At 39.0% G+C, this 26,677-nt stretch overlaps 3 protein-coding genes across 6 annotated transcripts; 1 reads left to right on the top strand and 2 right to left on the bottom strand.

The window, feature by feature from the left end:
• Positions 1-72: 72 nt before the first annotated feature.
• LOC134671473 (mediator of DNA damage checkpoint protein 1-like) lies at positions 73-13,738 on the bottom strand. Of its 4 annotated transcripts, none has more exons than XM_063529339.1 (10): positions 13,494-13,738; positions 13,089-13,190; positions 12,069-12,164; positions 11,423-11,638; positions 8,093-9,668; positions 6,782-7,834; positions 6,350-6,502; positions 3,923-4,072; positions 3,163-3,346; positions 73-604 (listed from the first exon to the last, which is right to left on the bottom strand). In XM_063529339.1, exons 1-10 carry the CDS (start codon positions 13,572-13,574, stop codon positions 442-444), a joined length of 3,774 nt encoding a protein of 1,257 aa, XP_063385409.1. In that variant the 5' UTR covers positions 13,575-13,738; the 3' UTR covers positions 73-441. The 4 variants fall into 4 exon arrangements, with proteins under 4 accessions (XP_063385409.1, XP_063385407.1, XP_063385405.1 ...); XM_063529337.1 differs by having other exon boundaries at positions 7,988-9,668; positions 13,494-13,724; XM_063529335.1 differs by having other exon boundaries at positions 6,782-9,668; positions 13,494-13,723.
• A 188-nt stretch (positions 13,739-13,926) lies between these two features.
• Positions 13,927-17,147, top strand: LOC134671458 (uncharacterized). Its single transcript, XM_063529320.1, has 4 exons — positions 13,927-15,430; positions 15,565-15,622; positions 15,729-15,761; positions 16,101-17,147. The coding sequence occupies exons 1-4, from the start codon at positions 14,168-14,170 to the stop codon at positions 16,763-16,765; spliced, it is 2,019 nt and encodes a 672-aa protein (XP_063385390.1). The 5' UTR covers positions 13,927-14,167; the 3' UTR covers positions 16,766-17,147.
• Positions 17,148-20,573: 3,426 nt separating this feature from the next.
• Positions 20,574-24,997, bottom strand: LOC134671457 (uncharacterized). Its single transcript, XM_063529319.1, has 5 exons — positions 24,892-24,997; positions 24,395-24,501; positions 23,499-23,710; positions 22,148-22,769; positions 20,574-21,076 (listed from the first exon to the last, which is right to left on the bottom strand). Exons 1-5 carry the CDS (start codon positions 24,918-24,920, stop codon positions 20,985-20,987), a joined length of 1,062 nt encoding a protein of 353 aa, XP_063385389.1. The 5' UTR covers positions 24,921-24,997; the 3' UTR covers positions 20,574-20,984.
• Positions 24,998-26,677: the final 1,680 nt, after the last annotated feature.

Raw genomic sequence — 26,677 nt, 5'->3', positions numbered from 1 at the left:
AATTAAAATCGAAAACACTATCGCTTGTCTATGGATAGTTTCTACCCGTAGTGTATAAAAAAAAAAACAAAATTAAAAATCATACTTTTTATTTTACAGATTTCTACATAATTTCACAATAGTGAAGTTAAAATAACTAGCTAAGGTTTAAATGTAGAATTAAAAAAATCGCATAGGTACTTGTGAGCTTATGGGAGTTGCTAGCGTTTTGTTTTTCTACAGACTACAGACAATTAAAACTGATATGTTACTTATATGTACAGATGAACCACTGAAGACACTGGTTCACAGATCGTTAGCTTTTTGTGTATTGTTTCTTAACTCTGACCGCCACAGTCGGTCATAGCCGACAAAAGTTACGCCATAATATAAACCTTAACACATTCTAATACAGTTTATCATTGCGTGTTACATAAAATTGTCATGGTGATCAAAAGGTACTTAGGTTTTCGTGTGTGACCTGGCGTGTGAGGCGAGCCCTATCCTGGACAGGCATCGTCGGCCGCACTGCGGGCATACGAAGTCCCCCGCCGGTTTCTTAGCTGCTGTAGTGGATGTAAGGTCTCCAGAAGGTTCCTTCTTGGCTGCACTTGCCGTGGGCTTTCTAGTGGTGACAATGATAGTATGACTTACGAGATTTAGTAGAAGAGCTGGTAGGTATTTGAGACAAGCTGTACATTGCTCTCATATTTCGCCTATCATACCCTTATTAACTCAGAAGGTCTGCAGCTGCTGCCGGTAACAAGGCTAATTCAACCCTTAAATATAGGTATGTTTAAAGAGAAAGACATTATTTTACAAAAAATGTTCTTTAGGCAGTCTGTAATAACAACAAAGCCAGATCATTTAGTTGCCACGCGCGCAAACTTATTTGCCACAAAATAAATAATGAAAAATTTCAGGAAACTTGTTAAGTTGTGCAAAAAATCCCTGAATAAAGGTTGATTACCCCATCAGCTCCAGCTGCAGTTAGTAACTTTAGGTACCTATGATAGGACAAGTATAAGACAAATTTTCAGCTTCCCCTCAAATACCTATCCATAAATGTCTACCAGCTCTCGGACTAATTGAAGTCATTATAGCCATAAACAAGTAACCATTGTATATCAAGTCTAAGATAAATCCGTGCTTCGAATTTGTTACGGTAACGGTATGGAAGGAACGAAAAAAAATGGGATTATGTCGGCGGCCGATCGTAAGATCAGGCATATCGTGAAATTCCTAGGCATATCGTGAACTGTGAAAATCTTTGACTCGTTCCCCGAGTCGACGGAGCCCCGCTACGCGGGGATCCTATTTCTGGGCAGTTTGCCCTTCGGGCATCTGAAGCAACCTAACGAACCTATCTTACCTATATATTGGTTTAATGTGACTATCCTCAAAACAATACACAGGAACATTACGATCTGCCTGATCTTACGATCGGCCGCCGACAGATATACTCTTTCACATTGAGGTTGTTTGTGATTCTGATTGGAAATACCATAAGAATTCTCAGATCTGTAAAAAAGTGTATTGTAATTTAAATAAAATGTCCCTTAGGGTTTTCTTGTGATTCGACAACCAATTTAACCCTAAATGGGTTAGCAATAAACGAGGACTATGCCATAAAACTTATTGTTGAACAGATTATTATTTTTAAGTAATCTTATTTATGTTTCTTTTCTGTCGTTTAGATAAACTACCATTATCGTTATTTTATTTAAACTGAACTACGAATTTATTTATTTAAGTTACTAAAAACTACAATAATAAAGCAAACATAGTTCAAACATATTTAATAATCAACATGTTACAACGAGTAACTTGAATGTAGATAAGTAATTAAAACTATTTATACATAGTAATGTAATCTAAGTGCTTTTATAATTAAGGAACCTAAGGTAACAATGGCAATCTCCTTTAACAACTTTTAAAGCTAGTTTGTATTTGTACAATGTCAGTTTAGGGTTCCCCTTTCCTAGTTTATGGGGTTCCCCCACATAATTATGTCAACGCGGAATCGGCAAAATCCGATAGGAAAAAGCTGTGGCTTTTTTTTAAATTATAAACTGAACGGCGATTGGCTCTAGTCACACCCGATGGAAAGTGAAGACAGAGCCTAAAATGGAGCTCACCGGTTCGGTAACAAGAGCCCGTAACAAGATGTCCGCGCAATAAGAGCGAAAAAGACGTCGTTCGGCTCGGCTCGCATCGGCCAGCGCCTGCCGATGCTTCGACGGCTTTTTCGCTCTTATTGCGTAGACATAAAGCTTGTTCCTATCGGTTTTTTCCGAATGCGCGTCGATATATCTAGGGAGAGTTCAAAGAAACAGCATAAAGAAAATGAAAATATAACTCAAATACACGTTGATTCCGTGCCTGATATCATGCGTGCATGCAAATGAATATCAAAGAATAAAAATAAAGAATAATTTGCCCCATACTACCCAAGAGGTAAAAAAAATGTGTAGCCGCGTACCAACTAAGCTGTCATAAAATTATTTATCTATTTCTCTTTCAAAAATGTTTGTGATGTGGCATGCAAGAAATAACGAATTGCTCTTTGAAGCCAATAAAACTATTCTTCAAATGTGACTAGGAGATATTGCGTTGGCAAATAGTAACTGAAAAAAATTAGTTAATATAATTGCTAGAAATATAAAACATGGGTGTCCACATGGTCGCCATAAGATATTTCGAAGCGGCGAAGGTGCTAAATATGCACTCAGACGTCTCGAAAAAATATAAAAATACAGCATATATAAAAATAAAATGCTGAATATTTGTATACTCCCTGGCCGCTCCGATACATCTATTAAGATCGACTGTACAGTTATATCTAAAAATATTGACATGAATAAAGTGGCAAAAATATACATATACACGAACTTATTCCGCATAATTATGGCACTTTGTCCGGAGCGATATTTTGAGACGGGACCGTACACACAAAACGGTGCCAACTTTTAGAATACGCGTGGAGTCTGGAGTACTCTGGAGATGCCATCAAATTTAGTTCCGCCTGTATAGAGAGGGATTGGAGGGACATAAGGAGTAGTGTCAATGCGACCGATACGGTGTTATTCATAAACGCGTTACAAGCCTGAATTAGCTACGAATCGTGTCTTTATCTGTCATTTTGATCTATATACTTGTAAGAAAGGGATAGTGTATATTCACCCAAAAGCGGTATCCTCGATATCGGCGCGCTGGCGCAGCACGCCGCCGAGGATGAACTCGGTGGAGACGAGCGCGGCGCCGCGCCGGCGCAGCGCCGCCCACATGCCCCGGTCGGCCGCTGACGTCACGCACACCCAGTTGGCTCCGGAGGGCTGCCACACGCCGCCCGAGCATTGCACGATCACTGAACAACGAAAATATATTGAAGGAATTCAACGATAAATAACTGTTAGGTACTACTAAAATGCATAAATATTCATCATCATCATCATCTTCCTCGCGTTATCCCGGCATATTGCTACGGCTCATGGAAGCCTGGGGTCCGCTTGACAACTAACCCCAAGAATTGACATAGGCACTAGTTTTTACGAAAGCGACCGTCTGACCTTCCAACCCAGAGGGGAAACTAGGTCTTATTAGGATTAGTCCGGTTTCCTCACGATGTTTTCCTTCACCGAAAAGCGACTGGTACCTAAATATCAAATCATATTTCGTACGTAAGTTCCAAAAAACTCATTGGTACGAACCGGGGTTTGAACCCGCGACTTCCGGATTGAAAGTCGCACGCTCTTACCGCTAGGCCACCAGCCCTTCAAAAAATGTATAAATATTGTAATGTATGTAAAAAAATTATAAATATGAATAACTAAATTTCATGTTGATCAGTAGCACTACTAACTGTACCTACATCGGTGGACCTTATTATAAAAGGCATAAGGTCCACCGATGTACAGTTAACAGCGTGGGCGATGGTACTCACGTTTCATCTCCGGCGCAGTAGGCATCACACTGGGCGTGGACGAAACGTGGTATCCTTCGAGGAAGTTCCTTCTGCCTTTGAGGGTCTTTTCTAGACTGAACTGGAACCGTCTCTCTGCTTGCGAGTCCTTTATTAGGTACAGCCATGGGTCTGGAAAGAAAGAAGGATTAATTTAGGTAAAGATACCTAATCATGGACAGACGACCTTGTTAATGTCGCCGGAAGACGCTGGATGCGGGACGCTTCCAACCGGCACGTATGGAGATCCAAGGGGGAGGCCTATGTTCAGCAGTGGACGTCTTATGGCTGAGATGATGATGATGATGACCTAATCATTTGAACAGCTGAGGATAACGAAGTCATTAGGGATATAAAACAAATTCTAGCTGTCCTTTTTCTAAGCGATGTATGTGTAGCGCTTTTATTAGATAAAAAAAGAAATTCGCGGAAATTACACGATATTATAAAACTAATAATAACCGATATGTGGATATTAGATCCATTTTCACCATCACAAGCCAGAAATAGTGTGTGAAAATTCATTGACGGCGCATCGAATAAAACTTCCGCAATAGATATGTTGCAACGCAGGCTTCTATCACAACATGGCTGGCCTTAGACCGTCAATATCGAATGAAAATCTCACTAAAACCAAATGATGCACCGCAAATGCCCACCTACTCGACCTAGACCGGGAAAATTGTATGACAATCCATTCCACGGTCTAATATTGATTTTATTTTACCCCAGTAGGTATACAGTGAAACCTGGTTAATTGGCACCTGGATAAATGGAAAACCTCAATAATTGCAACTAAAAGTCCGGTCCTAGCGGAAGCAGTTATAAAGTTGACCCAAAAATTTTTTATTAAGCTATGAGCTTCATCACATATGTTCCTTGAGTAATTCTAAGCATTTCAAGCCTGGGAGGCAATAAGAAATGTGCGTCTACTCGGATTTGTAATGGATTCAAACTTTCAACCCCTTTTTAACCCTGTTAGGGGATGAATTTTACAAAACGCTGAAATTACTTTTCCTGTCTTTTAATAATATCCCCGAATACAAAGATTCAAGTCCCGCGTTCGAAATTTTTTTTGATATCCATACAAACTTTCAACCCCTTTTTCACCACCTTAGGGGATGAATTTTCAAAAACGCTGAAATTAGTTTTCTTGTATTTTAATAATATATCGTTTTACGAAGTTTCAAATTCCTAGCTTAAAATAAAACTTGAACCCCATTCAAACTTTCATCCCCTTTTTAACCCCCTTAGAGGTTGAATTTCTCAAAATCGCTTCTTATCTCTTGTACACTCTATAAATGTAATCTAGTGTGCAAATTTCAACTTTCTATCTTTTGTAGTTTCGGCTCCGCGTAGCAAAAATCTCCAACCAAATTTTTCACCTTTTTACGTTTTTCTTGTAAAATTACTATGAAACTGAAAAAAACAAATATCAGCAATGAATTCTACGTCTTTGTTTATACGAAAATGATACCAAACTTGCCCTAGTACCCACCAGGATCAGAATAGATTTTTTTTAAAGATGACGGGTGGCGGCCGTCTTTGTACCCCCCCCCCCCCCCCCCCCCCCAGGCTAGAAATGCTTAGAATTACTCAAATATCAGATGTGATGAAGCTAATAAAAAAATGTTGGGTCATGTATGGCAGCGTTACATAACTGATTCCAGTATCCCGGTCCCTTAAGACCAAAAGGCCTCTATAATTGAAATTTTGGAACCTCTATAATTGCAATTCAAATTTTAGTGCTTTTCGTAATTTTGCCTCTATAATTGACCACATCGCAACTTAAGACCTCTATAATTGACACTGTGCTAAAAAATCCGTTATTTTTGCTCTTGTTTTTACCTCTATTATTGAAACGAGTCTTGCTTATTACCTCTGTAATTGAAATAATGTAGTTATAGACAGCAGAAACAATATTTTAATAGCAATTATTATTTTGTTTATATCTCCATCCAGAATTTAATTTATTTATTGGGTATCTATCACAGCTTGTAGTAGGTGAAACAGTTTTGATCAATAAAAAACAAAGTATGCTTTTTACATTCTAATAAAACTTTCTTCTACAATTCAAGAGAATTTTTTAAACCCAAATGATAAGAAAATAAAGTGTACTGTAATTAATGTAGTTTAAAAGTGCAAGTATAGACAGAAGCAATATATAATCCAGAAACCCAGAACGTAAGCGTGTAAATCAGTTTAAATGGTTATTTGCACCTCCATAAAAGAAATTTGTCAGAACGCAACCTCTATTAATGAAAACCCCTATAATTGACACAACGATTTTTTGAACCTCGTTAATTGAAACGACCTGCTTAAATGAAAAACCTGGTTAATTGACAAAAACTGGGCGGTCCCTTGAGATTGCAATTATCCAGGTTCCACTGTATTTTGAATAAAACTTACCAACGATAGTATTGGTGTCGGCGCAGGCCTGCACCCACTCGGGGCCGACGATGGGCCGCCCGAGACCAACGGCGCAGAGCAACTTGAACGTGCGCTTTATTTGAAGCGTCACTAGTACTGTGCACGACATCACGTCTGTTACTATTACTGCTCCTGAAATTTGGAATATTACATTGCTACAGTGGCCGGGAAGTAAGGGGTTGCCGGCCGATTACACATAGACATAGATGGTTATGAGGCCGACAACCCCTTTTCACGCCTAGGTATACATGTATAGCTTTTCTCAAACCATGCAATGAAATAATAAATAAAAAAATATTATGATGATTGTTTCATGGCCTAATGTGATAGGTTATTCAATGCATGAGGTATTAAAAGGGAACGAAAATTTGATTATTTTTTAGGACATACAGCACTAATTTATTCACTTACCTAACTTCTCGAGTTTACTCCTCACATCATCATTAGAAAACGCCGTGAACAAAACATATTGCGTTTCAGCCCTGACAGGAGCACCCTGTACCGACGTACTGGCCGCGCATGCGCTCTTAGAATTAGGCAAAGACCTTGTTCTTTTAGGACTTGGCACTTCCAACTCATTCGTGGCTGTCCTTTTCAAATTCTTCGGCGATTCTGTACTGGACTCTGAGGATAAGTATACAGTACTATTTTCATGTTTGGGTGTTTCTTTATTAGATTTTTGTCGTGAGCTTCTTCGTACCTCTTCTTCTGGGGTTTTCTCTTTGGACTTTGATGTGTCTTTATTGTTTTCTTTAGCGCTTCTACTACTTCTAGTTTTTGAATCACTTCTGTTTTTAGAATGACTTCTGGTTTTAGAGTCGTTTCTGTTTTTAGGATCGCTTCTAGATTTAGAATTACTCCTAGAATGAGAATCTTTTCTTGAATTAGATTCACTTCCTGATTTGGATTTCTTTTCCTCTTTGCTCTTCTGTTCTTTACCCTTTGATTTCTCGTCTTTACTGTTATCTTTTTTATTTCTTGTACTTCGAGTACTTCTAACTTTTTTATCATCAGAGTCTTTATCATCAGTTTTTGATTTAGTTTCCTCAGATTTCTTTGTTTTAGATCGACTACTTCTACCCTTACTGTCACTTGCAGACTCTTCAGTTGGTTTGTCCTTTTTCTTATTTTCATTTCGTGAATGAGGCCTTTTTGTAGGCTCGTCTAATAATATTTTAGAGTGCTCTTCTTCTTTCCCTTTCTTTTTGTCAGTTTTGCTTTTTAGACGTGATATATTTTCGCTTACAATATCTGCATCAATATTATCATCACTATCAGCCATCTTGAGAGCTTCTCGTACTTTAAGCGTAGGCTTACGAACACGCGTGATAATTCTAGAAGGGAGTTCTTCGAGCTTTTTAGAGAGATCTCGTTTGGCATGTACTTTTGGTTTCCGCTTCTTAATGTGGGTGATTCCCGAGTCTTGATCAGAAACCTCGTCCGTTTCAGTGTCACTGGAAGATTCTGTAATAGAATTATGTTTTAAAGTTACACTAGTTTTTATTTCTTGGCTATCCGGAAGATCAATATTCATTATTTTAAGAGTTTGGGGTGTTTTAAGTACAGCATTTGAAGTTGATTTTTCATTCGTAATTTTATTAAGTTTAGAATCACTACCTCCACTCTCAGATTTTTTGAGTGGCGACATCTCACTTTCTATGTGCCTAAATCTATCACCCATTTCATAACCTTCTACAGAACAAGGCACTAATTCATCATCACCTTTCTCTTTCTGGTTTGATGAATTTGGTTTAATAGAATCTGGTGATGGTTCTCTTTGAGTACAAAGATCATTAAATAAATCTTGCGTGGCTGCATAATAGTTGGGATCGTCATCATCATCAACATTTATTATAACTTTTGGAGTTGACGCTTTCGTGGGAGTTCTCTTAGTTTTTAAAGGAGTTCGGGAAGGTACTTTAAAAGGACTAATAATCATTTCTTCAGAATAAACCTGTTCATTTGGTTTATCAGTTTCTCCTTCATCGGTTAAAATTTGAGTTGGCAATTCTTCGAAATTTTCTTCCTTAGAGTCATCCGTAATTATTTGTGTGGGCAACTCTTCAAAACTGATTCCTTTACTGGGGCCATCAGTTTGGTCTATAGTTTTATTTATCTCAGCTTCTATTACGTCATCCCCAATAATTTGTGTAGCCATATCTTCAAAGTCTATTTCTGGACTCGCCTTTGCTGCTTTGTCGTCATTTTTTACTAATTCCTCTTCATCTTCACAATCGGTCAGGTCATCATCATCATTATTCACAATTTTTTGAGTAGGCAGCATCTTTATATCCTCAACAATTTTTTGAGTTGGCAGAACACAAATATCACTATCTATTTTCTCAGATTTCGAATCAACTATAATCTTTTGGGTTGGTAACATGTCAATATCAGTTGATAATTTTTCATTTGGTATGATATCCATGTCTTCACAATCAGTTGAACTGCCAGACTCTCGTCTGATTTTATTCAAGCTTACTTCAATCTTTTCTATCCTCTCTATCGGTGGGGAAATTTTGCCAGACGGTATAATCGGCTGCGACTCAAAATCGTCATGGAATGATTGTGTATTCAGTTCTTCAAACGCAATTTCTTCATCAGAGTCATCCTTAATTTTAAATGATTCTTCAACACTTTTATTAATATTCTCAGATTTGTTTGGTTCAACCAAAACTGGTTCCTTCTCAGCAACAAACGCTTGCGTTTCTGCATTAAATATATTGTCCAAACTATTCTCATTTTCTTTATTTGCTGAGAATAGATCAATTTGTAAATCTTTTTGGTCATCTAATTTGCGTACTTCAGGTAATTTATCTGTGATTGGAGCTTGTGTGTCACAATTATGTATAGTGTCAGGTACATTCTGCGTGTCCAGAGCGTGAATGTCAGGCGCTTGCTGCGTGTCTTGCATATGAATATCTAAGGCAGGTGGCTGCGTTTCCATACAATGTACGGAAGGCGAAGCTACTTGAGTATTAGCAGTATAAATAGAATCTGTACTATCATTAGCTTTAAAAGGCGGCTGGGTTTCCATTTCATGGATATTATCATTGCTTTCTTCAACAATTTTATTTGATTTGTTTGAAACAGATGAGTCATTGAAAGAACTTCCAGAATCATCTAATTGGAAATTAAATGAGTCCGATTTCTTAGCGGAGGCCCAGTAAGCATTGTCTATAGTTTTGCTGCCCATTGGTTGTATAGCAATAGTTTTGTTGGAAGGTTTTATAAATTTGTTCATGGGGCTCTTGAATTCCGAAGATTTTTTAGGTTGTGATGGCATTACAAAGGAGTCATCCTGAAAACAAGAAAAGTGGAACTTATTTTATGAAACTTCATCGCAAAACCTCCATATACATGAACATATAGCGCTTTTTCAGCGTTTTATAAAAACTATGCCGATCAACCCAGAGAAGCACTAGGCCTTGTTTTAGGCTTTGTCAAGTGATTGGCCATTGTACACAATTTGAGATTTGTATCAATTAGTGAATCGGGTGTTGAGATCAAGCCACAGACTTGAATATACCCTAGATGACGCAAATGCATCTACTTCGCGTGTCCGAACTCTGACCAAGCGTCGAGGTTGGCCGTCGCTATTGACAGTCCACGCACGTCAGTTGTAGCAGCCGATAGTCCGTAAAAAATTAAAAAATGCCTCGTTGCGTGACAATTAACTGCAACAGCCCAAAAATTGCAAGCACTCAAGGGCAAGGACCTGTCGGTATTCTACAGGTTGCACTTCGGGGAGTGTGCCCAAGAGCTACACGAGCTTATTCCACCGTCCCCATTCTACCATCGGACTTTTAGACGCACGGCCGGTTTCCATCCTTACTTGGTAGATATTCCACCAATTCGCACGAAGCGCTTTGCTTCTACTTTCCTTATGCGCACTGCCAAGGAATGGAATTCCTTGCCGGCGTCTATATTTCCGTGTTCTTATAACCCGGCAACCTTCAAATCAAGAGTGAACAGGCACCTTCTGGGCGAGCTCGCTCCATCGTAGGCCACGTCTACGCCTCGGCTAGTCTGTGGCCATGAGTAAGCCCATTCATAATAAAAAAAAAAACAAGGACATATTTCCTATCACAGGTAAGTAATTTTAAAATGATATTATGCGTGAATTCATTTTAAACAATTTTTTAAGTATTTCAGGTTATGTTTGCAATAATGTACCTAAGTAACTACAGATTAACGTTACAAAACTATATTTACATTACATTGCGCGTTTGCTTTGAGCGTTTGATCTGACGTTGTGTGTTAAAGAGTCGATGAATATCGGAACAGCGATACTGTCGCGCATAGCTACGACTTCGGGGTACAGCCCATTTATCATTCGTCTGTCAAATTTAGCGACTAGTGTTGTTCGTTCTACCGATCGCTTCTAATAAACGATTTTAATCGATATCGGACAGATGAATGATAACTATTATAAAAAATGTTTCAGTAGTTATTGATTAAAAAAAACGTCGTAATTTTACACACCTTTAAAAATGAGGGCAATTTGAACATACCTATACGATTACATGTTTATACGTTTAGTATGTTTATAAATTTCTATTATGTTAAAAAAAACTTTCATTATTTTTGTTTTCCACATGATCCAGTCATAGATTTTGAAAATACTTCGAGTAGTTTCATTGAAGGGAAAAGTTGGGAAGAAGCTTTTCGTCTGTTTTTATCATTCGTCCGTCTTATCATTCGTCTGTCACAAAATCGATGTCATTCATGACAATCGATTTGTGATTTTTGGCGTGGTTCGCGGGGGAGCGGGGAGTGAGCGAGCGAGACCGCAGATATAAAATCTATGAGTATGAGCAAGACAGTTGATTCGTAGCGGGGCAGAGGGGCGTTGGTGTCTTTGAATCGGTTAGGATTTCCCATCACTAAATTGCGGCTGTGACGTCACAGTAGGTGGTAAAAAGTCGGCACGCTTGGTTTCAATACAAATCGTGACATTTGCTTCATCTAGGGTATATTTAAGTCTGTGGATCAAGCCTTTGCCCAGCAGTGAGAGTCAACTCAAAATCAAAAAGGAAAAAAAAAATGTCTCACCATGTCACTGACTTCAGGCGACTCCGGCACCAAAACTGGAGCCCCCAGTCTAGACATTTGTTTGGGCACCGGGGCCGGGGTACAAGGCAGATCTATAGCCTGTGTCATCGGCAAGTCATTGTCGTCCTCGAGCAATCTGAACATACCGAATATGGCGCCAAACTGGACCATGTCGCCGTTTTTGAGCGGGTAAGGTATGTATGGCTGCAAGGTTTTCTAAAAGAAAAGAAAAATAAATGACAAAGAATTAAAAAAAATATAATGCACTGGATAAATTGACTACTTATACTTAATCCGTGGAGCACCCCAGAATTTCCATAGTATGGAACTCCTATACTAGTTACCAGCACACGTGTGACAGTAGGGCGCTCCACGGGTTAATTTATTATGATTAATCTTTATGAATGTAAAACTACATACTTCAAAATCTAGCTGTTAGTCATTTAAATATTAGGTAATATTGTTACTCTTTACAAATGGACAGTAAGATGAATTAATAATTAATAAAAATTGTATAATATGATTTCATCCAATGATAAGCAATGACATCCAAAATGCCTAATATGTGTATAATGTTATGTATGATTTAATATTGCTCCTATATGACAAAAATGTATAATTTTTGAACAATAAAGTTTTTACTTACACCTTGTACTTTAGTTTTATTGGAAGAATCTAAATCCATAAGCATGATGTCGCTCAAGCTCAAGACATTTATCACAGCATGTTGCCTTGATATTGACTGCAAAAAAAAAACAAATATATATGTACATACCTAACAAAACGCTATCTGCCTCTATCACACCAATATGGAAGAGCGATATAGAGACAATAGCGTTTTGTTTAGTTTTCTGCACACGATTGTCATCTTGGCTCCCTGTTTCATCTAAAATAATGAACCAATAGGCACTGGTCCCACCGCGAGCTAGTAAGCTATGAGCTATCGGCTATAAACACGAACAAAGGATAAGCACTCCCGTGTAAATAAAAGAGACACGGCGATATTTATAGCTCACCGCTGGGCGAGTAACTATAATTATCGCCGTGTCTCTTTTATTTACACGGGAGTGCTTATCTTTTGTTCGTGTTTATAGCCGATAGCTCATAGCTTACTAGCTCGCGGTGGGACCAGTGCCATAGATGTGTGTTAACCTGTGGAGCGCCCCAGAATTACCGTAGTATGGAACTCCTATACTAGTTACCAGCACATGTGTGACAGTAGGGCGCTCCAGGCGTTAAGGATATTCCGGTATAGGAATATTCCGGATTTCAGTAGTTTATGTAGATACACAAATGAAAAATACATGTACAATTGTACAGTCAGCAGCAGAAGGGGCTATTCATAAATTACGTCATTTCAAATTAGGGGGAGGGTCTGGACATCGGATGACGGTAGCATGAAGTAGGAGGAAATGGGGTCATTTGAAGCACGATTTTTGTATGATTATAGGGGGGGGTCGAAAATCGTCAAAAATCGATGACGTAATTTATGGACAGCCCCGAAGTTGCTAAGAGGGCGAGGTGTTCAAAATTACCTTGATTCACTCTTATTCTCTTAACAATAAAGTCGTGTCAAGATCATTTTGAACATCTCACCCGCTTAGCAACTATTGCTGCTGACTAAGAAGAGTTGTAAGTGTAAACCAACTCTGAAATTGATACTTACATTCAGATTCAGGTAAATCCTACATGCTTGCGGGTCTCTGCCTATTTTGTTGGGACCTCTTTTTATGGGGTATGTGGCACCCTGTATTCCCAGGAAGCCAATCTGTAAAATAAAAGCTGTTATCTAAATAATGGATGGCAGCACCTCTATGTATTGGTACCCTTATAGTCCACGACTCTTCTCTTTGCGCACAGACTATATACTAAGTAAGTACACATAGTCATCACTGTCGGTACATGAACAACCTTGTAGGTACATAAAATGACACAGAATTTTACGTATATGATCGACGGTTCTAGTCTAGGTATAATGTTTTGTAATGGTTTAGTACGGTCACAATTATAAAAGCAACATCAATCGACGCCTAAACCCTTTAATAGTTAGTAAACAAGCCTAAATACTAACCTGTTCGGGGTCTGTTCTTTCTATTTGGATGTTATATATCTCCTGGGTACACTCAAGCTTTTGAGTACATTCTATCTCCATGATGAAGATCTAATTAATGATCCATATATTAACATTGAAAGATATAGTAAAACAAGTAGAAGTTTCCCGGCAAACACGACGCATCCGCGTAATCCGCGTTTTATTTAAACTGTCATTAGTGTCAAATGTCATGTCCATGTCAAGTACCGACACAAAAGTTTTTATTGGAAATTTAACTTCCTTAATTATCGGATTGCCTATTTTGTGCAAAAAATAATAACTGAATTTATACGAAAAGCAAAAAATAGTGGAACGGACAATGGTATTACTCAAATTTACAAAAAAAATCACAAACGTATGAATGAACCATAGACAATTTAGGAGTGGAGCGGCCATAATTATAATGGCAGCAAAATGGATGCAAGTAGACGTCAAACCGTTGATCACTGTTCTTGTTATTTATAACCTAAAACATTTATTTGTTTACAGCAATTCGAAATATTCGCTTATTTCGCTTTGTTGCCTCAATTAAATCAATTTCTATGTTAATAAATTGATTCGAAGTGTAAAGGTGTGTTTCTTCGTGTAGGTGCCGTATAATACAATGTGTAAGGTTTAGTAATAATCATACGAGTTATTTTAAAGTGATAGAGATGGAAACAACGAAAGGAGATGCTTCGGACGAAGATGTTCCCAGCGATTTCTTCGACGATTTCAATAAAGACGAGTTCATGGAGGGTCTGCAGGTGATCGACAGTTGGGACGACAAGGAGAAGAAACGCCGGATGTCGCGCATCGATACGGAGGCGTTGGACAGCGTGAAGGACCTTCGCGAGCTGATCGACGACCGACACAGCAAGGATCGCCACGGCAACGACCGGCAGCGCAGGAAGGACGACCTCGACGAGTACATCAAACCGGGCAGTCGCCGCGACCCCAACAAGACGAAGGAAGCCATCAAACGCGACAAGGAAGTCAAGGTCAAGGAGTTCCTCGCCAAGAGTTTGGACTCCACGGACGAGCTGAAGCCGCCCGGGACGGAGCTGGACGACTTTTTTGAAGAAAACAAGGCCCCGAAACCGCCGCCGGAGGAGACGCCGCTGAAAAAGAAGCGTTCGAGATCGAAAGAGCGTCATCAGTCACCGGTCAAACACCAACGGAGGAGTCCCCGTCGGAGCCCAACACGTCGCAGCCCAGCACGACGTAGCCCGGGCCGCCGCAGCCCTGGACGCCGAAGCCCCCGTCGGAGCCCGCGGCGCAGTCCTAGATGGTCGCCGGGTCGACGCGGCGCGTCACCTTTCCGCATGAAACACCAGTTCTACAAGCCGCGGTGGATCGCCCCCATGAACCGGCACTTCAGCCCGCGCCGCAGCCCCCGCCGCAGCCCGCGCCGCAGCCCCCGCCGGCGCTACTCGCGCTCGCCGCCGCCGCGCCGCTACTCCCGCCGCTCACGCTCGTCGTCCAGAGAACGAGACAGAGACAGCTTCCTTTACCCTAGAGAATCTAAACTTGACTATCCACATTTTGACATTCCCGACCCGCAGTTCTCTCAAGTACATCCCGGGTCGATTCCGGGCTACCCGTACCCTCAGATGCCCCAGGAATATCCTCCGGGGTATACTGGTCCTCCATTTAACTTTCTGGCTCCCGGGCAGCCCCCGGCTCCGGGTGTTCAAGTAACGTTTCCAAATTCAGCACCTGCACCTCAACCTGTACCCGCACCTATGATGAATCCGGCGGCGCCTCCGATGATGAATCCGGTGCCACCTCCGATGATGAACCCGGTGCCGCCGATGATGAATCCTGTCCCTCCTCCGGCTATGGTCCCGGCCCCGACACAAGTACCTCTTCCAGAGAAACCTCCGCTTCCCACTCCTATTAAGAATGTCACTAAACCGTTTGATGCACTGGCTCAAGTAATTATTTTGTTATTTACTAGCATTTTTACAATGACTTCATTCTGTTTTCATCAAATGAATTCACTGTAAATAATGTCCCATAGTGTGTAAGTGTCTTTTGAACATATGAATATGGGTTCTTAATGTTTCAGTTAGTGGCAGAAGGCAAAATTAGTCAGGAGGACTATTTAAAGCTGGCACCAACAAAGGGTAAGAAATAAAAAGTTAATCATATTTTTTATGTTTGTGCATTTTTTCTGCAATATACAGTTTCTCTTTTGAACATTTCTTGAAATTTGCATTATTTTTGTTGCAGTCACCAGTATGGACACAAACAAAAGAGTAATGGGTGTGTATTTTAGTTCTTCACTTTTAAACTTGTCTTTGACATCTTGTCTATAATATTTTTGTTTCAAACTTAGCAGTGTTGGAGCTCCATGGATTTTCCGTTTGGCGCGTCATAATAATGAATGTTTTACTTGGTGTCAACTATAAATATAATTATAGATAACATTTTATATTATTTTCATTAGACTCAATGAAGTGTTCAGTGAAATAAAATTTAAGAATTGACCTATATATTAGCAAGTATTACATATTTTACGTTTATTTCATTCCTAAGGAGCCAGTGAACCGTTATTTCGCCGTATACTGTGTCGTGAAGCCAGTGATCGTTTTGTGTTTCCAGTGTTGAATCGGTGTACCTCGTCACTCAGCAAGTTGTCACACTTGATGCTGCCGAACCGTCTGGTAATGAACAACAGCATGGTGGGCCCGGAGCAGAAGAGCCTCGTCCCTAAATACTGTTCTCCGCTGAAACGTCAAGGCGCCGTCGAGTTCCACTTCACGAAGATGAGCGGGCGAGCCACAGCACAGCAGAATAAGCAGTTAGTGAACAGTATCATCAACACGCTAGGATTGGAGAAGGTGGTGGGGAGACAGAAGATAAAGGTGCCTAAAGACATGAAGGATGCGGCGTGTCAGACCAGCAAGCCGTACTGCGACGTCTGCGAGATCCGGGCGTCGACGCGGCACTGCGACGCAAGCACCAGTGTGGACGCGGAGTTTATCTGTTCATCAGTGCATACACAAGTGGTAGAGCAGGACCTTATTAGTTCTAAAGCGGTGTTCGCTCCGAGCGGCAGTATAGCAGACGGTGCGCCTATCTCTATCGCTCACATGACGCCGGCGCAGCTCGTCTCGCAGCTTGCCGCTCGGGCCAAGACCTTGAAACAGACTGATCCTGTCCCTCCTAACGCTAACCAATATATGAGACGACCGAACTACGATCAACAGTATGATCAACAGTATGATCAGCAGTATCAGAATAACTATAATAATTATCGATATTAACCTTTTGGCTAATATCCATATCCATACGCCTCACAGAAGATTTAGGTAACTCAATTTCCAATGGTGGCAATTCCAAAGTCAGGCTGATTGTTGGTCTTCATTAAAATCAGTATTTTTCACACTTGATTTGAATGGAGGGGATTTCCTATTAGCAGTCACAAAATTATTTGCATTATTTGTGGTTAATTAAGAATATTTCGATAGACTTATAGTTAAATATGTTTATGTATTTTCTATCAAGTGTGCTAAATTCGATACTTTACTTACGAGTAAGTTTTATTTCTTTTATTATGCCTGGGTTGAGTGAGTTATTTGGTGTATTTACATTTGTCCCTACCCTTTGTGACCACCGCCACATATGAGACGGGGAGCGGGGACAAATGGGAATATACCAGTTATTTTTAATAATAGTGTATTAGTGTTTACAGACTACTGTGCCGCACCAATGTAAGGTAGCCAACCGTACGTCCGTTAGAGCCACCCCACACTAGCGTCTAGTCTACTCTATGGTTGCTGCTCGACGCAACGTTGGCGCAACTGCGCAGCGACGCTAATTTCTATAACGCCGACTAGACGCCGACGCTCACAACCTTCTCACAACACGCTATTTTGGGGTGGCCCTTAAGCCTATAAGGCCTATAACTGACAGGGAGAAAGAAATATTTTGACAGCACCAAGGACCGGTGCGGCCGTCTGTAGATACTTTATATTCTTCACGTCTCGTGTGTGTGTATAACAACTTCGTTTTCACCACACCAGCTCGGAAAGAATTACTTTGCACTTCAAAAACGAATAGCAAAGTTGCATTTTATCCACATGTGAGGCAAAGTAATCAAATGCAAATTTTGAGTTGTTTTCTTATGTTTGCTGGTAGAATTGACTTTTAAATGATGATTTTGGATGATAAATATTTAATAACATTCATTTGGATTTGATTTTGTTTGATATTTTACATTTAATATTTGCTTCGGGTTGGTGTGGTGAAAAATTTTGTGTTTCACTCGGGGGCAAATTTTGTTTAACCCTCGTGGTTGGAACCCTCGCAACACTCAAGATTCCATTTTTCCAACCACTCGCTACGCTCGTGGTTCAATTTTGGATTCTTTCGCTTGCTCGGGTATCAATATAAGCACGAGCGGTTAAACAACAACTTTGCCCCCTTGTAAAACAAATAACTATTATAAAGTCAATCATTCATCAAGTCCAAGTTAATCATTCATCTAAATAAATAAGAATCGTTAAATTAAAACTACTGAATGGGTGGTTATGACATAGGTACATATATATTTGTGAAAATCTTCAGGGTTTTCTTATTTAGTTTTTATTTAAGGGGCTACCCGAGGTTTTCATCGATTTTTGATAGAATTATAAGACAAAGGTTATCGGTTTTTCAATCTTTTATGTCCGGTTATGTCCACCGGATTTTGAAAAAAAATAATACTTATTTTTTTATGATTTTTTTAAACATTGTCTAAAAAAACACTTTTTTCGTATCTAGTTTGCAGTGAAGGATCTTACATGTACGAAATCTACATATTTGGGTTCGTCTTTGAAGTCTCGAAAATCGTGTCCAAGGTTTTAATTTTAAAGTAATTAACACAAAAGTTATGGCCTGAAAACCGGTTTTTTTGCCTAAAGTTGTTCAACTTTGATGCCAAATATCTCGAAGACAATGAACTTTAAGGTAAATATGGGATACTATATTGCTTAGAGCCGTTGCTGTTAATATATTAAGCACAAAAAACATAAGAAAACTAAGGGATTCAGATCGAAGGTCATTCGCGTGGGGGAGCCCCTTAAACTAAACTGCCGAATGATTGGCACTGATAATACCTATGACCATTCGTTGGTACCTATACAAAATTAATCACTACTGCTTCAAAGTAAGGTGAAAGTGCCCACTATAATTATGGGAAATGCCGACATTCGGGTTAATGTAATTTGAAGATGCTCAGCTCAAGGCTCAAGCAATTTAATTTCTAAACTGATAATAGACGTTTTCATATGAAATTAAATAATAGTATAACGGATTTGTTTTTATTTTTAACCCTTTCAACGCAAAACTTGTCATGTCTTCTACAGCCTCTAAACACTGGAGTACGCTGGGAAAGAAAAGACATCATCTAACCACGAATGGCGGTGCTACTATTTTATTACTTTATACAACAATCCAATTTTAATTAGGGAAGTATTAGTGTTTCAAAATACAGGATGTCAGTTACCAGCGACAACGTCTCCGTACAACTCGATTTCCGCCGGCTTGCCTAAAAATTACTTGGTACCGATATAAAAAAGAAGTACCTGGTTACCTTATAGGTATTAGGTTCGTTACAATAAGTGTATACAGGGTGGAAAGATAAGTCGGGCCCTGGAGGGAAACTACCTTAACTGGCTCATTTTACTTAAAGGAGACATTCTTTATTTTTAAAAAGAAACAAAACTGCATTCAAAGTATTTTTCTTTTTTTCTTCAATTTTGCTTGTCTAATAAAATCTTGAGTACTAAATATTAGATTTTATGGATATTCATAAAGCATGATTTGATTGAAGAATTATCCGGCTGGAAGGACCATCTCACGCAACGAAGGTATGAAGTCACCATAGTGTTGTATCATATCGAGAAGCTATTATCCTTATATACCTACATTTCGGCGGCGGATAGTAAAATCAGGCAGGTCATGAAGCATATCGTGAAATGTGAAAATCATTGACTTATTCCTTGAGTCGACGGAACCTCGCTACCGGGTGCTCCTATTTATTTCTCGACAGTTTGCCCTTCAGGCATCTGAAGCAACCTAACGAACCTACCTAGCTGTTGGTTGATGGTTTAATGTGTCGAAACATAATACACAGGAACTTTAGGATCGGCCTGATTTTACAATGGCCCCTGACATGATAGTGTTTAGCAAAAATGTGTCAAGCCACATTCATTTTCCAATAAAATGTCAACTTTAAGCGTAATTTTTAGGGTTCCGTACCCAAAGGGTAAAACGGGACCCTATTACTAAGACTTCGCTGTCCGTCCGTCCGTCTGTCACCAGGCTGTATCTCACGAACCGTGATAGCTAGGCAGTTGAAATTTTCACAGATGATGTATTTCTGTTGCCGCTATAACAACAAATACTAAAAACAATAAAATAAAGATTTAAATGGGGCTCCCATACAACAAACGTGATTTTTGACCAACGTTAAGCAACGTCGGGTGTGGTCAGTACTTGGATGGGTGACCGTTTTTTTTTGCATTATGGTACGGAAACCTTCGTGCGCGAGTCCGACTCGCACTTGCCCGGTTTTTTTGAGTTGAATTCGTATTGCAAAATGAATGCGGGTTGACACATTATTACGTATCAGCATCCAATTATATAAGGTAAGTTAAAGTACCTGTACCATTAAAGCAGAGAAAGCAAATAACGAGCCGGCCTAGTCAAGGTTACAATCGCTATTGCTTCGACAACGAAAAGCTTTATGTCTCTATCACTCTTCCATATTAGCGCGACTGTGACAGTTGCTCGATCGCTACGAAGCGTAAGCGATTGGCTACGCGGGCTGGGCTATAACCGCGAAAATCGAAGTTCGCAAATTGCGGGCATATTTCTCTGTCACTCTTATTACGCCTTCATTGGAGTAAAAGAGAAAGATCCCCGCAATTTGCGAATTTCAGTTTTCGCGGTAACCCCTCTGATATCTACAGCTCCACATGCAAAAACTACGCGTGTCTCATAACTTTTAGATGGGGAACCGGGAACTTTGATTTCACTACCATAAACTAAAACTGGATGGCAGGTTCATACATTTTTTATATACATACAATTGTAACAAGATTCATAAAATTAATATAATTTTCAAGCAGATCAGACCGTTTCTTTTTTGTACAGTCGCCATCAGATACATCGAAGCGGCCAATGCTCTCATAAATATCTGAACTGAACACGCCTTTCTATTGTCAAAGGTCTACGGCCAGTCCAGACGGGACAATTTTTTGGGTGGGGCAGTTGTCAATTTTATCAGTTGTAAATTAAATTGAAGGAGATTGGCTTGCATTGCATTCCACTATGAAATTGTGGACGATGAAGCCAATTTTTTTCTTATCAAATTGACAATCGCGCCTGGATGGGCCTTTTGACTGTATGATGGGATTATTAATTTAGCATCTTGGGAGCTCCGATAGATCTGACGTCTACAATATCCATCCAATAATTTCCTAGACGATTATTGTTATTTCATTCTTCTAAGAAGTCGTCAAGCCATTTTTCGAGATCCTCGGGAGATTCAATAACTGGCGTTTTCTTGGGTTCTGTAGGAGTAGGTACAGCTGAAAATTATAAAATGAATACATTAGCTACCGAAATGATGCTATTGAATGATGGAGTTCATAAAAAAAACTATTGTTAGTTGAAATTTCTATTAAAAAGGACCCGGTTTCATTGCATTTAAGTGTAAAACCACTTGGCAATTTCAAACAGCCGATCGACTACATTACACTATACTTAATTACTTTAATTAGTAAAAATTAAATTGCAGTATCATTAACAGGTAGAACATAATAATATTATAGCCCGCAGGGCAGCTTGTGGCGAGCTGTTGGGGAGTAACGACCCCACGGACCCGAGTGCTCCCGAGAGTCGGTCAGGGTCTTCGTCTCCGGCGTGTCTTCGTCGGTCGGAGTGGACCCCAAGGGGACCCGCAGGACTCTCAGCTCTGGCTTGCCTTCATTGGCCGTCCAGAGAGGAGTCGTTAGAGCTATATGCTCCAGGGGTGGAAGTGAAAGATGCATAAGACGCGAGTTGGCACAGTGGCTATTAACAGCCACTGGGTAGAAAGCGGCGCACACCTCTCGACACCCCTGAGCCGCTCACACCGATGTTGCTCCTGGTCGTCTTTACGACGGCAGTTTCAGGGGCCCATCTAGTCAGCGGCGAGTCACCGCCTGCCTCGATGACGGTGTTAACATTGTTATGGCAGGTGTCCGGACCTCTTTTACAATAGCCCAGTCTCATAGTCCACCCAAACTTCAATCCATAGACCGGTATACTGTTCTCTTTTTCTACAATAGTCCCAATGCCTGCTGAGACCGGTTCACGGGTGTCTATTGTTGCACCTGTGAACGGGTTCCAGCAGGCGTTCTACATGACATAAAAGCTCTCCAAGGGGCCTCTACGTGTTGGATCTGTGTCCCCACGCAAGCCTATCAAAAAACCGGGATTATAGGCCCGTGATATCCAAGGAGATACAAATAATTATAAAATTATACAGGGTGATCTGGATAAACCTCACTCACTCTTAACACTAAGATGTTGTTAAAGGATGGTAAGATTACGCCTGGTTCCAGGTAGGCCCTTCCGAGCACCTGATGTAGTGATGTATAATAGTTTTAGAAACTCACCTATATTTTCAACTTTTTCAGCAGGGTTTGACTTTGTTACTTCTAGCTTCTTATTTAAATTCAATTTTTTCGTTTTATCAACAATAATATCATCAATGTCATCTATTTCACTGCATCCCTTATCATCTTTTACTATTGTTTCTATTTTATGCTCATCTTGATTACTTTTGAATAATATTTCTACTTGATTACTGGACGGCTCAGTCTTAGGCAGTTTTGATTCTTCAAAATTAATTTCATTATTTTTATCAACTTCTGATTCAGAATTTCGCTCATCATGAACATTTTCATCTAAATTACTTTGTTCTTGTTCTTTTAAATCTTCTTTCAAACTATTTATTAGTTTGTCTTGTATTTCTGACTCAGTTGTAGCTATTTTAAAGTACTTATGTTTATATCTAGATGTGCGATGGTCCATGGTTTGTACATCTGTCTCTGAGAATATACTTTTATCAATGCCATTTCTTTCATAAAACGGTATGGTGCAGAGAGCAGTGGCAAAATCATTTCCCGTGATGTCAAAGTATTTATCATACAGAGATGGGCCTGTTGTTATGTCCCAGGACTTCTCATGTTTGAATTGGAAATGGCCACCAAGTGACATGGGTGCATGTATGAGTTTCTGAAAAATAATATAAAATAATAAATACAAATATGAAACATGTGATAACAACAGTAAATATATAATATAACATTGTTTACCTAATGCAATATTCACCAGTCGGAATACAGAGTAATGTTATAATTATAAGAGATATTTAATGTTTAGGTACATATGCTTAAATATACAAATAGAGTGTTGTAGGTAAAAGTGGCGGGAAGTCAACCAAATGCAAAAAGGTGAGCTAATATTGTCCTAATCTTGCTACTGGTTGCTCTTAGAATTATTATTATGCATTTTTTGGACATATTTGTAAGGATAGGCTTACATATAGAGATGGTATAGCTTGAGCAATATTTAAGCATTGTAATTATTGTGTATTCCATCATCCACTAATATAAAGTTTTTCCTTGCTGTGTCATAACTAACACATACATAAACATACAAGTACCATACATACATAAATATACAAATAAGAGAGTTCTTGCCTTATAAGCCTATTAACACATTCAGTGCCGAAAACCCGATTATCGGGTATTTTATGATTCCGGTCCCAGACCGGACAACCCGATAGTCGGGATGATGGTACTACTGCTTTATATGACGAAATTGTTGTGGCCTAGCGCAGATGTCTTGTTTGGCTGGGTGGCAATGAATGTGTTAATGACACAACTTCCCAACCAAAAATTTTATGTATATGTTGGTCTTCCCCATATGGACCTTATACTTATATTTTGTTTTATTTCCCACCTCATAATCTGCCCCCAGATTCTCCTGTTCCTCAATATCATCATAACTCTCTATTGGGACCTCATACTTGGACCAGTTGCTTTTAATCTCTTTCTTCTTGTACTTAGAGTTGGCATCCTCAGTTATTTTGAGGATGTCATCGGTTTCCCTTTTTAAGCCTTTGTAGAATTCTGGCCCAGGCTCCTCTAATGCTGGTTTTTCAGGAGCGGCAACTGAAATTGTGAAATTTGTAAAGTATTAATACAGACCTCATTACAGGGGTGATATTGTCACTGTGTGACAAAACCCCTTTAAGAAAAATAGATTTAAAAAAAGTATTTTGTTAGGTGACATCCAATACTCGGTAATTACAGGATTGCTAATTTTATTTGGGATTCTGTTTACAAAGTTATAATACCTATATTAATATGTGTTTAATTTAATGTCACTTGACAATCAATACTTAATACACTGGCTGTTTGTTGAGTTAATTTAATGAATATCAAAAGTGCTATTCATGTTTAATATTACCAAAAAGAATAGATAGTAGAGAGGGGTCCTGTCATTGTGAATTTTGTAGTCACAGTAAAATTACTGCCATCTATCGACACAACTAAAACTCAAAGTAAAAACATATAAAATTATCAAAAAAATGTATATATATGGATAAATGATTTTATTATTTTTATATCATTTTGACCCATGTTCATTCACTCATAGCTATGTGTTAAAATTGTTAAATATGAAACGGTGTCATCACGCCATCTAGCCGAGCATAGGCTAAAGGTGTGTGCGGCATCTATCCGAGAATGACTTATTGTTATTTTCGAGGCACGTTTAATTTATTCCTTAGACTTTATTCATCTTATACGAAGTTACATGTCTTTGATATTACTAATAATAATTTGTGTTCATACCTTTAGGTTCTTGTATTCTTTTTTCAGATTTCTTTTCACCGGCTCCTTGATTCCGCTGCTGGCGAGGCTTTCTCTGCTCTTTGGGATCATGTTTTCCTTTCTTATGTCTGTAAATGAATAATTTATGTATTTAACGTGATGTGTTTACATTTTTCTTCCAGGTTCTAGCATACGTACAGTCACCTGCAATAATATGTTACTCTACGAACGCCGCAAAAAATCTGACACGATCTTATTTGTAGAGCCATAAGAGCGTGTCACATATTTTTGCGGCCTTCAAAGAGTAATATATTATTGCTGGTGACTGTACATCAAAACTTCTATATATCTATAGTTTACGATTAAACTAAGCCTTTTTACTCCTTCGGGTATTAAATAGAGCGCAAGATAACATTTTAAAAAGAAGTAAACAACATCCAAACTTCAACTTTAACTTATACCAGAAACGTTCCCCAATGAAACGGATAGTTTGACTTTTAAACATGTTTGATACTCACTGGCTTTTCTTTGATTCGGAATCCGGCATTTTGTATTAACTTACTATTTTTGATATTAAAACAGCAGCTTGTATATCCACAAAGCGTGTTTAGGTTAGGAAATTTGCGTTGACACATTGTCAACTGTCAAAGAAATGTCACACGTATGCTGAACTGTTTAAGGCAAGGTTAAACACTGCTTAACCTAAATATAACGAGACTTGCACACTATGCATCTTTAAAAAAAATGAATTTTCAGAGCGGGCTACTTGCACAAGGAACATGGATATAAAGTTTGTCAAAGGACTGTCTCATTTCAATCATAGATAGAGAGAATCATCCTATCTTTGTCTTACATTAGTACTAGCACCCAAAAGAAAAGGATAAGTATAGGTTTCCTGGTTCTTACTGACTGACAAATTGGTTTGACCAACTATCTACAGTGTTTTACTTGCTCCGACGATCATTCTTGCTTTGGCCATGCTCAAACGCATGCTTCTTTATACTGTTATTTAAATGTACACTAAAATAAAAATTTAGTTATCTACATCTCTATCACTTTTGCCTATACAAGCGACATGTCTCTCTATCTGCTTTAAGTCCTCAACACGCGTGTTGCAACTCTGCAGCGATTTTGATAGCATAGACTTATGCAAGTGTTATTTTAAACGTCATACTTAAAATACATAAATAACACTTGCAGAGTCTGTGGTATCGCTGCAGACTTATTTTGGTCTAACTCTACTTTCGTACAAAATAATTACCAATAGGCGAACCCGCTAGAACACAGAACACCGCCTACCGGGTTGGTCTGTGCGCTAGAACCACTTTAGAACTAAAAAAAGCAGGAAAATTGAAAAACTGAAATATAGCCGGTCAAACAAGTTTGTCAGTAGAAAAAGGCGCAAAATTCCAATTTTCTATGGGACGCCGATAACACTTCGCACCTATTTTTTTTAAATTTGCCGCTCTTTTCTTCTAACGGAAATAGCTCAACAGAGTATATATATACTGGGTCAAGCAAATCTTGTCAGTAGCAAACGGCGGCAAATTTGAAAAATCGCGGGTTAGCAACACTGTGTTCGAATAATTCGAAAACCGCGTGTCATCTGTGTTTTATCTGTGGAATGTGGATCGTGAATGACAGCCATCATCTTGTTTGTTTACAAATGGTTTACAATGTTTACATTCTATTTCAAGAGATATTTCTGCTGTGTCACCATTAAATACCAATATATTAAACAAGACTGTGCTTAATTAAAGCTAAGGTGCCTACAATGCCTACAGTGCCAACTGAGAAATCTAATAAAATATGAAAATCCAGTATGACATATACCTGCTGAAGCAATGATTTTATTCATACATTCTTGTTTAACGGTATAGTCCACTTACAATTTTATTTTGAGATCTCCAAATTAGTTAATCAATTTTATCAACATCACACACCGCTTTTAAATTGTCCGTCCATACGTATTAATAACAATTTCAAACATTTTCAATAGATAATCCGCGAGTGACAATTTGAATTGACGTACGTGACAAGGCGCGCTCAGCGGAAAAAAAAGTTTTGGTTCGATGTACATTGTACATTGCTGCTTTTCTTAGCGCAATACTACTCTTTGAGTGTTGCCCTACTTTAGTTTGCTTTACATTGCTACTGACAAGATTTGCTTGACGCACTATATTTATGCATAACCTTGATACTTGATTGAGTAAGATAGATTTTACTTACTAACGTTGCTTAACCTACCATAGGGAATACGAGTAGGTAAGTATAGTCACTATACTGTATGCAATATTATTTGCG

Source organism: Cydia fagiglandana, chromosome 15 (genome assembly GCF_963556715.1).
Source record: "Cydia fagiglandana chromosome 15, ilCydFagi1.1, whole genome shotgun sequence".
NCBI lineage: Eukaryota > Metazoa > Arthropoda > Insecta > Lepidoptera > Tortricidae > Cydia > Cydia fagiglandana.
The sequence above is the reverse complement of the archived record's forward strand: the minus strand, read 5'-3'. Positions and strand labels throughout refer to the sequence as shown.